Here is a 16,017-nt window from a genome sequence, read left to right as displayed (position 1 = left end):
TCAGCAAGGAAGAAGCCACTGCTATAAAACCGCCATAAAAAAGCCAGACTATGGTTTGCAACTGCACATGGGGACAAATATCGTACTTTTTGGAGAAATGTCCTCTGGTCTGATGATACCAAAATAGAACTGTTTGGCCATAATGACCATTGTTGTGTTTGGAGGAAAAAGGGGGACGCTTGCAAGCCGAAGAACACCATCCCAACCGTGAAGCACGGGGGTGACAGCATCATGTTGTGGGGGTGCTTTGCTGCAGGAGGGACTGGTGCACTTCACGAAATAGATGGCTTCATGAGGTTGGAAAATTATGTGGATATGTTGAAGCAACATCTCAAGACGTCAGTCAGGAAGTTAAAGCTTGGTCGCAAATGGGTCTTCCAAATGGACAATGACCACAAGCATACTTCCAAAGTTGTGGCAAAATGGCTTAAGGACAACCAAGTCAAGGTATTGGAGTGGCCATCACAAAGCCCTGACCTCAATCCTATAGAAAATTGTGGGCAGAACTGAAAAAGCGTGTGCGAGCAAGGAGGCCTACAAACCTGACTCTCTGTCAGGAGGAATGGGCCAAAATTCACCCAATTTATTGTGGGAAGCTTGTGGAAGGCTACCCGATACGTTTGACCCAAGTTAAACAATTTAAAGGCAATGCTACCAAATACTAATTGAGTGTATGTAAACTTGTGACCCACTGGGAATGTGATGAAAGAAATAAAAGCTGAAATAAGCTGAAGTAATTCTCTCTACTATTATTCTGACATTTCACATTCTTAAACTAAAGTGGTGATCCTAACTGGCCTAAGACAGGGCATTTTTACTAGGATTAAATGTCAGGAATTGGGAAAAACTGAGTTTAAATGTAGATCACCATTGCGCAATGCTAAGCATCGGCTGGAGTGGTGTAAAGCTCGCCGCCATTGGACTCTGGAGCAGTGGAAACGTGTTCTCTGGAGTGATGAAACTTCACCAACTGGCAGTCCGATGGACGAATCTGGGTTTGGCGGATGCCAGGAGAACGCTACCTGCCCCAATGCATAGTGCCAACTGTAAAGTTTGGTGGAGGAGCAATAATGGTCTGGGGCTAGGGCCTTACTTCCAGTGAAGTGAAATCTTAATGCTGCAGCAATGACATTCTAGACCAGGGATGGGCAACTCCAGTCCTCCAGGGCCTGATTGGAGGCACACTGTTTCTCCATCCTGTCGCGTTCGTCGTAAAGATGGGACCAAGGCGCAGCGGGAATGTGTAAACTCATCTTCTTATTTATTGAGAAGAAAACGAAACAAAAACACTTGAATCAAAACAACGAAGAAGAAACAGTCCTGTGAGGCACACAGCTAAACATGGAACAACAACCCACAAAAACCCATGAAAAAACACCCCTACTAAATAGGACCTTCAATTAGAGGCAACGAGGAACAGCTGCCTCCAATTGAAGGTCAACCCAATAAACTAAACATAGAAATAGAATAACTAGACACAGACATAGAAATAGACTAACATAGAACATGAACCAAAAAACCAAAAAACCCCGAAACACATAAAACAAACACCCCCTGCCATGTCCTATCTAAACTACAATAACAAATAACCCCTTTACTGGTCAGGACGTGACACATCCCTAGCAAACACAGCTGATTAATCAAATTACATTCTAAACTGAAGATCATGATTGGGTGATTATTGGAGTCAGGTGTGTTAGCAAAACTGTGTCACCAATCAGGCCCTCGAGGACTGCAATTGCCCACCTCATGTTCTAGACGATTCTGCGCTTCCAACTTTGTGGCAACAGTTTGGGAAAGGCCCTTTCCTGTTTCAGCATGACAATGTTCCCATGCACCAAGTGTGGTTTATACAGAAATGGTTTGTTGAGATCGGTGTGGAAGAACTTGTCTGGCCTGTACAGAGCCCTGACCTCAACCCCATTAAACACCTTTGGGTTGAATTAGAACACTGACTGCGAGCCAGGCCTAATCGCCCAACATCAGTCCTCGACCTCCCTAATGCTCTTGTTGCTGAATGGAAGCAAGTCCCCGCAACAATGTTCCAAAATATAGTGGAAAGCCTTCCATGAAGAACGGAGGCTGTTATAACAGTAAAGGGGGGGACCAACTTCATATGAATGTCCATGATTTTGGGCATTCATATTTAGGATTTTGAAAAAGCCAACTGACACTTACTCTTGTGTTACTGACTTGTTGCACCCTCGACAACTACTATGATTATTATTATTTGACAATGCTGGTCATTTATGAACATTTGAACATCTAGGCCATGTGCTGTTATAATCTCCACCCGGCACAGCCAGAAGAGGACTGGCCACCCCTCATAGCCTGGTTCCTCTCTAGGTTTCTTCCTAGGTTCCTGCCTTTCTAGGGAGTTTTTCCTAGCCACCCCTCATAGCCTGGTTCCTCTCTAGGTTTCTTCCTAGGTTTTGGCCTTTCTAGGGTGTTTTTCCTAGCCACCGTGCTTCTACACCTACATTGATTGCTGTTTGGGGTTTTAGGCTGGGTTTCTGTACAGCACTTTGAGATATCAGCTGATGTAAGAAGGGCTATATAAATACATTTGATTTGATTTGATTTTGATTTGAATGAAACGTTCGATCAGCAGGTGTACAGTTTCCCCATAGACTGTAAAAAGAAATCTCGAACCCATAGCAAAGTTGATATTGTGAGCTTTCAAAACTTTTTAAACCGTCATTAGATAGACTCAATAAATACAGAAAAGAAGACTGTCCCCCTTTTCTCCGCGGAGGGAGGGTGAGCAGAGGGAGGGTGAGTCAGGTGAGAGGCAGCCTCACCGCTGCTCTCTCCCTCCGCTCAGACTGACCATCAGATGCAGGCCATCAGTCTAGTAAAATACAAAAATTAAGCAAATGATTATGCTCACAAGTAATACATCATCTGATGTATGATCAGTGTGATCATATTGTCAGAGGCGTCGATGAAAGGTGACCAAAACGCAACAGGTATAGTGCTCATCTTTGTGTATTTATTTAGAGAGAGTGAACACTTAAACAAAAATAACAAACGACAATCAACAGTTCTGTAAGGTACACCAACTATACAGAAAACAACCACCCACAAAAACACAGGAAAAACAGGCTACCAAGTATGGCTTCCAATCAGAGACAACGAAAGACACCTGCCTCTGATTGGAAGCCATACCTGGCCACACATAGAAAAAGAAACATAGAAATAGAAAACTAGAACCAAAATCCCCTAGAACCAAAAACCCCAAAACACACAAAACAAACATGCCCTGACCATACTACAATTACAAATGACCCCTTAACTGGTCAGGACGTGACACAGATACCATTTTTGAAAAATATATAATTTCAAAATGGTCTGAGAATGTTGCATAAGCTTTTTTTTTAATAAGTCATGTTTAAAAAAATCTGAATGGTCGATCTTATTAGAACTCAGGATAAGACACAGATGCAGACAGCTAGAGTCACAGATGTTTATTGACCCAAGCAAGGAAACAGGAGACAAAGGGCTGTGAGACATTTGTTTAATCCTAGACACATGAAACGTGGGATGAATACGGAGGGTACAGGGCAACAGAAGACGAACAGCAGAGGGGCTAATGATCTTGGACATGGGGAAAGAGCCGATAAAACGAGGGGAATGTTTGCGGGAAGCCACACGGAGGGGCAGATCATGAGTAGACAGCTATACCCTCTGTCTGAGACGATACCGGAGGGCCGGGGTCCGGTGGCGATCTGCTTGTCGTCGATACCTGGAGGGGGTGTTGGGAAGAGCCAACCGGGGTCTTTTCTAGGTACGGCGACAGCAGCGGACAAACATCTGGGCCGAGGCCGACCTCTTTCCCTGGGAAGAGCGGGGGCTATGCCGACCTCTTTCCCCAGGAAGAGCGGGGGCTATGCCGACCTCTTTCCCCGGGAAGAGCGGGGGCTATACCGACCTCTTTCCCCAGGAAGAGCGGGGGCTGAAACCCCAGGGAACACTCGAAAGGCGAGAGCCCAGTGGCAGAGCAGGGGAAGGTGTTGCGGGCGTATTCAACCCACATGAGTTGCTGGCTCCAGGTGGTGGGGTTGGCAGAGACAAGGCAGCGAACAGTCGTCTCCAGGTCTTGATTGGCTCGCTCCGACTGGCCGTTGGACTGCGGGTGGAACCCGGAGGACAGGCTGGCCGACCACCCAATGAGCGTGCAGAACGCCTTCCAGAACCGGGACGAGAACTGAGGATCCCCTGCCAGATAGATCACCTGCCAGACAGATCACAGATGGACAGATCACCTGCCAGACAGATCACAGATGGACAGATCACCTGACAGATAGATCACCTGACAGATAGATCACCTGCCAGACAGATCAACTGACAGACAGATCACCTGCCAGACAGATCACCTGCCAGACAGATCACCTGACAGACAGATCACCTGACAGACAGATCACCTGACAGACAGATCACCTGCCAGACAGATCACAGATGGACAGATCACCTGCCAGACAGATCACCTGACAGACAGATCACAGATGGACGACCATATGGAGCACCATTTCGTCCTAATATTTATATATTTCTTAATTGCATTCTTTTACTTTTAGATTTGTGAATTGTTAGATACTACTGCACTGTTGGAGTTCGGGAACACAAGGATTTCACTACACCCGCAATAACATCTGCTAAATATATGTATGTGACCAACGGCTAAATAAAGGGAGAGTAATCAGGGTGGTGATGAAGTCCAGGTGTGAGTAACGATGGGGAGGAGGTGTGAGTAACGATGGGGAGGAGGTGTGAGTAACGATGGGGAGGAGGTGTGAGTAACGATGGGGAGGAGGTGTGAGTAACGATGGGGAGGAGGTGTGAGTAACGATGGTTGCCAGGTGTGCGTAACGATGGTTGCCAGGTGTGCGTAACGATAGTTGCCAGGTGTACGTAACGATGGTTGCCAGGTGTACGTAACGATGGTTGCCAGGTGGGCGTAACTATGGTTGCCAGGTGTGCGTAACGATGGTTGCCAGGTGTGCTTAACGATGGTTGCCAGGTGTGCGTAACGATGTTTGCCAAGTGTGCGTAACGATGGTTGCCAGGTGTGCTTAACGATGGTTGCCAGGTGTGCGTAACGATGGTTGCCAGGTGTTCAGTAACGATGGTTGCCAGGCGTGCGTAACGATGGTTGCAAGGTGTACTAAACGATGGTTGCCAGGTGTGCGTAACATGGGTTGCCAGGACCAGTGGTTAGTAGAGGGGAGGAGAGGGCGTGGCAGATGATCTAGTCAAAATCACTGATACAGGTCCCCCTCCACCCTGTTATGGATCACTGATACAGGTCCCCCTCCACCCTGTTATGGATCACTGATACAGGTCCCCCTCCACCCTGTTATGGATCACTGATACAGGTCCCCCCTCCACCCTGTTATGGATCACTGATACAGGTCCCCCTCCACCCTGTTATGGATCACTGATACAGGTCCCCCTCCACCCTGTTATGGATCACTGATACAGGTCCCCCTCCACCCTGTTATGGATCACTGATACAGGTCCCCCCTCCACCCTGTTATGGATCACTGATACAGGGCCCCCTCCACCCTGTTATGGATCACTGATACAGGTCCCCCTCCACCCTGTTATGGATCACTGATACAGGTCCCCCCTCCACCCTGTTATGGATCACTGATACAGGTCCCCCTCCACCCTGTTATGGATCACTGATACAGGTCCCCCTCCACCCTGTTATGGATCACTGATACAGGTCCCCCCTCCACCCTGTTATGGATCACTGATACAGGTCCCCCTCCACCCTGTTATGGATCACTGATACAGGTCCCCCTCCACCCTGTTATGGATCACTGATACAGGTCCCCCTCCACCCTGTTATGGATCACTGATACAGGTCCCCCTCCACCCTGTTATGGATCACTGATACAGGTCCCCCTCCACCCTGTTATGGATCACTGATACAGGTCCCCCCTCCACCCTGTTATGGATCACTGATACAGGGCCCCCTCCACCCTGTTATGGATCACTGATACAGGTCCCCCTCCACCCTGTTATGGATCACTGATACAGTTCCCCCTCCACCCTGTTATGGATCACTGATACAGGTCCCCCTCCACCCTGTTATGGATCACTGATACAGGTCCCCCTCCACCCTGTTATGGATCACTGATACAGGTCCCCCTCCACCCTGTTATGGATCACTGATACAGGTCCCCCCTCCACCCTGTTATGGATCACTGATACAGGTCCCCCTCCACCCTGTTATGGATCACTGATACAGGTCCCCCCTCCACCCTGTTATGGATCACTGATACAGGTCCCCCTCCACCCTGTTATGGATCACTGATACAGGTCCCCCTCCACCCTGTTATGGATCACTGATACAGGTCCCCCCTCCACCCTGTTATGGATCACTGATACAGGTCCCCCCTCCACCCTGTTATGGATCACTGATAACAGGTCCCCCTCCACCCTGTTATGGATCACTGATACAGGTCCCCTTCCATCCTGTTATGGATCACTGATACAGGTCCCCCTCCACCCTGTTATGGATCACTGATAACAGGTCCCCCTCCACCCTGTTATGGATCACTGATACAGGTCCCCTTCCATCCTGTTATGGATCACTGATACAGGTCCCCCTCCACCCTGTTATGGATCACTGATACAGGTCCCCCTCCACCCTGTTATGGATCACTGATACAGGTCCCCCTCCACCCTGTTATGGATCACTTGTCTCCAGGATGGAGACGTCTCCAGGGAAACCTTGATTCACGTTCCTGTTTATGAAATTACTAGGCAGAATTCAGTTGTTTTTTTTGCACTGTTTTAAAAAGTCCATGTTGATACATGGACTTAAGAACAAGTTAATTGTCAAAGTGAGGATTTTAAAGAATTGAAAATAATCACCTTTGGGGCTATGATCACAAATATTCCCCAAAAAATTACCCCAGTGTTTAGTTTGAGGGTTAAGGGGTTAAATTTGGATGATTGTAGAACTCACATTACACTAGAAAGTTGTTGAACCATCAAATCAGAGATTCCTAGTGTGAGCTCTGTGTAAACTGATGAAGAACAAACTGTAAGTATTCACAGTATTCAGAGAGAGAGAGAGAGAGAGAAAAGGAGAGTGCGTGTTGAAGGGGGGAAGGTGGGAAGGGGGTGCTAATCTCAGGCCTGTGGTTGTTTTCACGTTATTGGGATTTAACTCTGGAATTTCGGTTTTTACGAACAGAGCCAGACCTGCACATGATGAAATGTGGCAGGAAATATTTGATCTCTGAGTGTGACGGTGTTTACATTACGAATGGCACCCTATTCCCTATATAGTACACTACTATAGACCAGAGTCCTATTCCCTATATAGTGCACTACTTTAGACTAGAGCCCTATTCACTATATAGTGCACTACTATAGACCAGAGCCCTATTCCCTATATAGTGCACTACTATAGACCAGAGCCCTATTCCCTATATAGTGCACTACTATAGACCAGAGCCCTATTCCCTATATAGTGCACTACTATAGACCAGAGCCCTATTCCCTATATAGTGCACTACTATAGACCAGAGCCCTATTCCCTATATAGTGCACTACTATAGACCAGAGCCCTATTCCCTATATAGTGCACTACTATAGACCAGAGCCCTATTCCCTATATAGTGTACTACTTTAGACCAGAGCCCAATTCCCTATATAGTGCACTACTATAGACCAGAGCCCTATTCCCTATATATAGTACACTACTTTAGACCAGAGCCCTATTCCCTATATATAGTACACTACTTTAGACCAGAGCCCTATTCCCTATATAGTGCACTACTATAGACCAGAGCCCTATTCCCTATATAGTGCACTACTATAGACCAGAGCCCTATTCCCTATATAGTGCACTACTTATGACCAGAGGCCTATTCCCTATATAGTGCACTACTATAGACCAGAGCCCTATTCCCTATATAGTGCACTACTATAGACCAGAGTCCTATTCCCTATATAGTGCACTACTATAGACCAGAGTCCTATTCCCTATATAGTGCACTACTTTAGACCAGAGCCCTATTCCCTATATAGTGGTACTACTATAGACCAGAGCCCTATTCCCTATATAGTGCACTACTATAGATGAGAGCCCTATTCCCTATATAGTGCACTACTATAGACCAGAGCCCTATTCCCTATATAGTGGTACTACTTTAGACCAGAGCCCTATTCCCTATATAGTGGTACTACTATAGACCAGAGCCCTATTCCCTATATAGTGGTACTACTTTAGACCAGAGCACTATTCCCTATATAGTGGTACTACTATAGACCAGAGCACTATTCCCTATATACTGTACTACTATAGACAAGAGCCCTATTCCCTATATAGTGGTACTACTATAGACCAGAGCACTATTCCCTATATAGTGGTACTACTATAGACCAGAGTACTATTCCCTATATAGTGGTACTACTATAGACCAGAGCACTATTCCCTATATAGTGGTACTACTATAGACCAGAGCCCTATTCCCTATATAGTGCACTACTTATGATCAGAGCCCTATAGATCCTATGAGGGACAATTATGCAGTGACTTTTTAAATGTAACAAAAATACAGTTTCCATTTTTCATCTACCTTACTAATTCTTGTAACTGTTTTCTTTAAGCTTTAGGTCAGTTATTTGACTTCTAGACCACTGGTTCCTAAACTGTGGGGCGCTCCCTTTTTGGGGGGGGGGACGACTCAGTCCGGCTTTCAACTTACTCTTGAAAATTGTAATAATAGAATGCAAAAGGTACAATTTCTATATTGGGTATTACATCATCAGTTCTATATTGGGTAGTACATCATCAGTTCTATATTGGGTATTACATCATCAGTTCTATATTGGGTAGTGCATCATCAGTTCTATATTGGGTAGTACATCATCAGTTCTATATTGGGTAGTACATCCTCAGTTCTATATTGGGTAGTACATCATCAGTTCTATATTGGGTAGTGCATCATCAGTTCTATATTGGGTATTACATCATCAGTTCTATATTGGGTATTACATCATCAGTTCTATATTGGGTAGTACATCATCAGTTCTATATTGGGTAATACATCATCAGTTCTATATTGGGTATTACATCATCAGTTCTATATTGGGTAGTACATCATCAGTTCTATATTGGGTAGTACATCATCAGTTCTATATTGGGTATTACATCATCAGTTCTATATTGGGTAGTACATCATCAGTTCTATATTGGGTAGTACATCATCAGTTCTATATTGGGTAGTATATCATCAGTTCTATATTGGGTAGTACATCATCAGTTCTATATTGGGTAGTACATCATCAGTTCTGTATTGGGCAGTACATCATCAGTTCTATATTGGGTAGTACATCATCAGTTCCTCTTGTCATATCAGTCATTACAGGCCTGAGAACAATTTATAACCAGCCCATGTCAGCTGATGCTTTTTAGCCTATAGAATTTGTAGTAATGTTCGAGTCACTCAAATATCACATGAATACACATTAGACATGGCTAAAGAGGTGAGCAGGAGGGGTGTGAACAGTTGGTGTCATAGAAATAGATGTGGGGGGTGGGGTGTACCCATAGAAATAGACGTGGGTGGGGGGGTGTACCCATAGAAATAGACGTGGGGGGGTGTACCCATAGAAATAGACGTGGGGGGGTGTTCCCATAGAAATAGACGTGGGGGGTGTACCCATAGAAATAGACGTGGGGGGGTGTACCCATAGAAATAGACGTGGGGGGGTGTACCCATAGAAATAGACGTGGGGGGGTGTACCCATAGAAATAGACGTGGGGGGGTGTACCCATAGAAATAGACGTGGGGGGTGTACCCATAGAAATAGACGTGGGGGGGTGTACCCATAGAAATAGACGTGGGGGGGTGTACCCATAGAAATAGGCGTGGGGGGGTGTACCCATAGAAATAGACGTGGGGGGGTGTAACCCATAGAAATAGACGTGGGGGGGTGTACCCATAGAAATAGACGTGGGGGGGTGTAACCCATAGAAATAGACGTGGGGGGGTGTACCCATAGAAATAGACGTGGGGGGGTGTAACCCATAGAAATAGACGTGGGGGGGTGTAACCCATAGAAATAGACGTGGGGGGGTGTACCCATAGAAATAGACGTGGGGGGGTGTAACCCATAGAAATAGACGTGGGGGGGTGTACCCATAGAAATAGACGTGGGGGGGTGTACCCATAGAAATAGACGTGGGGGGGTGTACCCATAGAAATAGACGTGGGGGGGTGTACCCATAGAAATAGACGCGGGGGGGAACCATAGAAATAGACGTGGGGGGGTGTACCCATAGAAATAGACGTGGGGGGGTGTACCCATAGAAATAGACGTGGGGGGGGTGTACCCATAGAAATAAATGTGGGGGGGGTGTACCCATAGAAATAGATGTGGGGGGGTGTACCCATAGAAATAGACGTGGGGGGGTGTACCCATAGAAATAGATGTGGGGGGGTGTACCCATAGAAATAGACGTGGGGGGGGTCTATGAACCCCTGTTCTAGACAAACTGTTTCCACCCCTCTCCTTCCTCCGTAAAAAGCAATACAATCTCTTCATAGTTGCATAACAGTATCAACGAGGATTAGTTAACCAATATCTATATTTTATCCCTATGTATCTATACCGCATGTAACCCTATCTATAGCGTATTTAACCCTATATATACCTTATTTAACGACATATATACCGTATGTAACCCTATCTATACCGTATTTAACCCTATCTATACCGTATTTAACCCAATATATAAACTCAGCTAAAAAAATAAACGTCCTTTCACTGTCAACTGCGTTCATTTTCAGTAAACTTAACATGTGTAAATATTTGGATGAACATTACAAGATTCAACAACTGAGACATAAACTGAACAAGTTCCACAGACATGTGACTAACAGAAATGGAATAATGTGTCCCTGAACAAAGGAGGGGGGGGGGGGGGGGGGTCAAAATCAAAAGTAACAGTCTGTATCTGGTGTGGCCACCAGCTGCATTAAGTACTGCAGTGCATCTCCTCCTCATGGACTGCACCAGATGTCCCAGTTCTTGCTGTGAGATGTTCCCCCACTCTTCCACCAAGGCACCTGCAAGTTCCCAGACATTTCTGACGGGAATGGCCCTAGCCCTCACCCTCCGATCCAACAGGTCCCAGACGTGCTCAATGGGATGGAGATCCAGGCTCTTCGCTGGCCATGGCAGAACACTGACATTCCTTGCAGGAAATCACGCACAGAACGAGCAGTATGGCTGGTGGCATTGTCATGCTGGAGGGTCATGTCAGGATGAGCCTGCAGGAAGGGTACCACATGAGGGAGGAGGATGTCTTCCCTGTAACGCAAAGCGTTGAGATTGCCTGCAATGACAAGCTCAGTCTGGTGATGCTGTGACACACCGTCCCAGACAATGATGGACCCTCCACCTCCAACTCGATCCCGCTCCAGAGTACAGGCCTCGGTGTAACGCTCATTCCTTCGACGATAATCGCAAATCCGACCATCACCCCTGGTGAGACAAAACCGCGACTCGTCAGTGAAGAGCACTTTGTGCCAGTCCTGTCTGGTCCAGCGACGGTGGGTTTGTGCCCATAGGTGACGTTGTTGCCAGTGATGTCTGGTGAGGACCTGCCTTACAACAGGCCTACAAGCCCTCAGTCCAGCCTCTCTCAGCCTATTGCGGACAGTCTGAGCACTGATGGGGGGATTGTGCATTCCTGGTGTAACTCGGCAGTTGTTGTTGCCATCCTGTACCTGTCCCGCAGGTGTGATGTTCGGATATACCGATCCTGTGCAGGTGTTGTTACATGTGGTCTGCCACTGCAAGGACGATCAGCTGTCCATCCTGTCTCCCTGTAGCGCTGTCTTAGGCGTCTCACAGTATGTACATTGCAATTTATTGCCCTGGCCACATCTGCAGTCCTCATGCCTCCTTGCAGCATGCACATTCACGCAGATGAGCTGGGACCCTGGGCATCATTCTTTTGGTGTTTTTCAGAGTCAGTAGAAAGGCCTCTTTAGTGTCCTAAGTTTTCATAACTGTGACCTTAATTGCCTACCGTCTGTAAGCTGTTAGTGTCTTAACGATCGTTCCACAGGTGCATGTTTATTCATTGTTTATGGTTCATTGAACAAGCATGGGAAACAGTGCTTAAACCCTTTACAATGAAGATCTGTGAAGTTATTTTGATTTTTACGTATTATCTTTGAAAGATAGGGTCCTGAAAAAGGGACGTTTCTTTTTTTGTTGCATTGACTTTATTTAACACTATATATACACTGTATTTAACCCTATCTACACCTTATCCCTATGTAACCCTATATTTACCTTATGTAACCCTAGTTATACCTTATCCCTATGTAACCCTATATTTACCTTATGTAACTCTCTATATACCTTATCCCTATGTAACCCTATATTTACCTTATGTAACCCTAGTTATACCTTATCCCTATGTAACCCTATATTTACCTTATGTAACCCTAGTTATACGTTACCCTTATGTAACCCTCTATATACCTTATCCCTATTTAACCCTATATTTACCTTATGTAACCCTCTATATACCTTATCCCTATGTAACCCTATATTTACCTTATTTAACCCTCTATATACCTTATCCCTATGTAACACTATATTTACCTTATGTAACCCTCTATATACCTTATCCTTATGTAACCCTATATTTACCTTATGTAACCTTATATTTACCTTATGTTAGTTACCTGTGGTATTCCGGGATGCTGGCCTTCTAGGCAGAATTCCTCTGTCCAGTGTCTGTGTTCTTTTGCCCATCTTAATCTTTTCTTTCATTGGCTAGTCTGAGATATGTTTTTTTATGTCACAATCGTGTGGAGAGACGGACCAAGGCGCAGCGTGATTGGAGTTCCACATCTTTATTTTAGTGAAACTTAAAACAACCCAAGAAACAAACAACGACCGTGCAGTATTGAGGTGCTACATGCACTCTCTCAAAAACAAGATCCCACAAAACACAGTGGGGAAATGGCTGCCTAAATATGATCCCCAATTAGAGGAAACGATTACCAGCTGCCTCTAATTGGGAACCATACCAAGCACACCAACATAGAGATAATAAACGTAGAACGCCTCCTAGTCACCTACTATACCATAGAGAACCTCTCTCTGGTCAGGGCGTGACATTTTCTCTGCAACTCTGCCTAGAAGGCCAACATCCCGGAGTCGCCTCTTCACTGTTGACGATGAGACTGGTGTTTTGCGGGTACTATTTAATGAAGCTGCCAGTTGAGGACTTGTGAGGCGTCTGTTTTTCAAACTAGACACTCTAATGTTCTTGTCCTCTTGCTCAGTTGTGCACCGGGGCCTCCCACTCCTCTTTCTATTCTGGTTAGAGCCAGTTTGCTCTGTTCTGTGAAGGGAGTAGTACACAGCGTTGTACCAGATCTTCAGTTTCTTGGCAATTTCTCACATGGAATAGCCTTCATTTCTCAGAACAAGAAGGGACTGATGAGTTTCAGAAGAAAGTTATTTGTTTCTGGCCATTTTGAGCCTGTAATCGAACCCACGAATGCTGATGCTCCAGATACTCAACTAGTAAAAAGAAGGCCAGTTTTATTGCTTCTTTAAGCAGAACAACAGTTTTAAGCAATGCTAACATAATTGCAAAATTATTTTCTAATGATCAATTAGCCTTTTAAAATGACAAACTTTGATTAGCTAACACAACGTGCCATTGGAACACAGGAGTGATGGTTGCTGATAATGGGCCTCTGTATGCCTATGTAGATATTCCATTAAAAATCAGCCGTTTCCAGCTACAATAGTCATTTACAACATTAACAATGTCTACACTGTATTTCAGATCAATTTGATGTTATTTTAATGGACAAAAAAATGTACTTTTCTTTAGAAAACAAGGACATTTGTAGGTGACCCCAAACTTTTGAACGGTCGTGTATATCGCAGTGCCTGTCGGGATAGCACTTCGCTCTGAAGCTTGCAACCTTGTTGGCTCAGTCGAAGTGGCAATCTCAGGGTCTAATTAGCCCGTACTCCTTCGATAATATTCACTCCCTCATCTTTGAGACACTTGTGCAAATGATGGAGGTGCGTGTGAATGCACAAATTGAAGGGAAGGAGGTGATTTGGGATTCGGCAATGGATTACCCCCAGAGATCACTGATTCTCCAGCTGCTTTTGCTTCATCTGACTACGTTTTCTCTCATAGTCCAGAAGCATCTGGTCGTCGCGATGATGGCACAGGGCTACTAATTTCTCCTAACTGGAGATTTTCCTTTTTTCTCCCTCCCTCACCTGTCCATCTCCTATTTTGAATTCCATGCTGTCACTGTCACATACAGAACTAACATCAACAATATGCATGCCTGTATTTCCTGGTTGAGGGGTTGACGAGAAATTGACTGCTTCTCTTCTAGTTTTTTTTATGATAAATATATATTTTTTAATATAAATATATTACTGTGATGGAAATTCCATTTTGCCTGGATTATCAAATAACATACAGCTCAGACACCCACACGACATCCCATCAGTCCAAAATAAATTCACGGCATAACACAATATTATACAGGTTGTTCCACCTTTACTAAGATGGCGCCACGGAGGGCACGTGACATGCTAATATATCAATTTTTCATTTTAAAGATAATTTCCCGCATTTCTACAGCTTTTTCTTGTGGCAGAGAATGTTTTTTATTTATTTTTTATAGCTCACCGTGCTGTTTTGTGAGGATGACAAACATTTTTTGCAGTTTTAATGCTAATTTCCTGCAAGTCTATACATTTTGCCATTGCTTATGACTTGTGCTATATGAGGCCCCACCGGACCTCCCATGTAACAGACAGGTTAAAGTTCACCTCACAGAATGCACTGTTTTCACACTTTTCTGATGAAAATCTGAGCATCAAACTGATGGTTTAAACTTTGAATTTGTTTCTTCTGTCACGTCCTGACCAGTATAAAGGGGTTATTTGTTATTGTAGTTTGGTCAGGACGTGGCAGAGGGGTGTTTGTTTTATGTGGTTCTGGGTTTGTTGGGCTATGTGTTTATGTAAGAGGGGTGTTTAGAGTATTCCGGGGGTTTTTGGTTATGTTCTATGTTTTGTATTTCTATGCTCTGTCTATGTTGTGTATTTCTTTGTGTTGGCCTGGTATGGCTCTCAATCAGGAACATCTGGTACATCGTTGTTGCTGATTGGGAGTCATACTTAGGTAGCCCTGTTTTCACCTGTCCCTTTGTGGGAAGTTGTTTTTACATAGCTGTGTGTGTTAGCCTGCAATACTGTGCGTGCGTTCATTCGTTTTCTTGTTTTGTTTCGTTAAGTGTTCTAATAAAAGTTAATATTAGCGCTGCGCCTTGGTCCACTATATATGACGACCGTTACGTCTTCACTTCAGTTGACACCATGTTTTGTATTTCTTCTTCAGACAGAGCTTCAGTATGGTCAACTTTCTGAAGGGAAATACCAACCAGACCAACTCCAACCACACAGAGAGATCTCCCCTCATCAGGTTCTCCCAAGATGACAGGTAAAGTTAGGTTTTGTTTGGTTTCTCAGAAAGAGCCTTTGATATCATAGCAGTTTTGTAGCGAGCTACGTATGTTGAATTGTATACAATTGACGTGCACATGAATACATTTTACAAATGGAGATAAATACTTAATATTATTCTCCTAAAAGACCCAGCTTCTATTCAGTTCCTAGGTGATACTTAATGTTCTTCTCCTAAAAAAACAATCTTGTATTCAACTCCTAGGTGATATAAGTGTAAAATGTTCCTCTTTGTGATTGCAGAGGACTGCTCGTATCATGGTGGCTAGATACAGTGCAGATGAATGGAGCGTATACAGCACATGTACAGTGCAATCCGAAAGTATTCAGACCTCCTTGACTTTTTCCACATTTATCCTTATTCTAAAATTGATTAAACAAAACATTTTCCTCTTCAATCTATACACACTACCCCTTAATGACAAGGCGAAAACAGGTTTTTAGACATTTTTGCAA

General features: G+C 44.7%; 1 protein-coding gene across 1 annotated transcript in view; it reads left to right on the top strand.

The window, feature by feature from the left end:
* Window positions 1–16,017, top strand: part of oca2 (oculocutaneous albinism II) — a 306,618-nt gene that overhangs the window by 15,111 nt on the left and 275,490 nt on the right. Inside the window, exon 3 of the mRNA XM_045687206.2 lies at window positions 15,437–15,538. Within this exon, the coding sequence (XP_045543162.1) occupies window positions 15,437–15,538 (102 nt within the window). The remainder of the gene's footprint in view (window positions 1–15,436; window positions 15,539–16,017) is intronic.

The sequence above is a fragment of the Salmo salar genome, chromosome 10 (assembly GCF_965601325.2).
Source record: "Salmo salar chromosome 10, fSalSal1, whole genome shotgun sequence".
Taxonomy (NCBI): Eukaryota; Metazoa; Chordata; class Actinopteri; order Salmoniformes; family Salmonidae; genus Salmo; species Salmo salar.
Note: the sequence above shows the minus strand (reverse complement) of the source record. Positions and strands in the feature narration are given on the sequence as shown.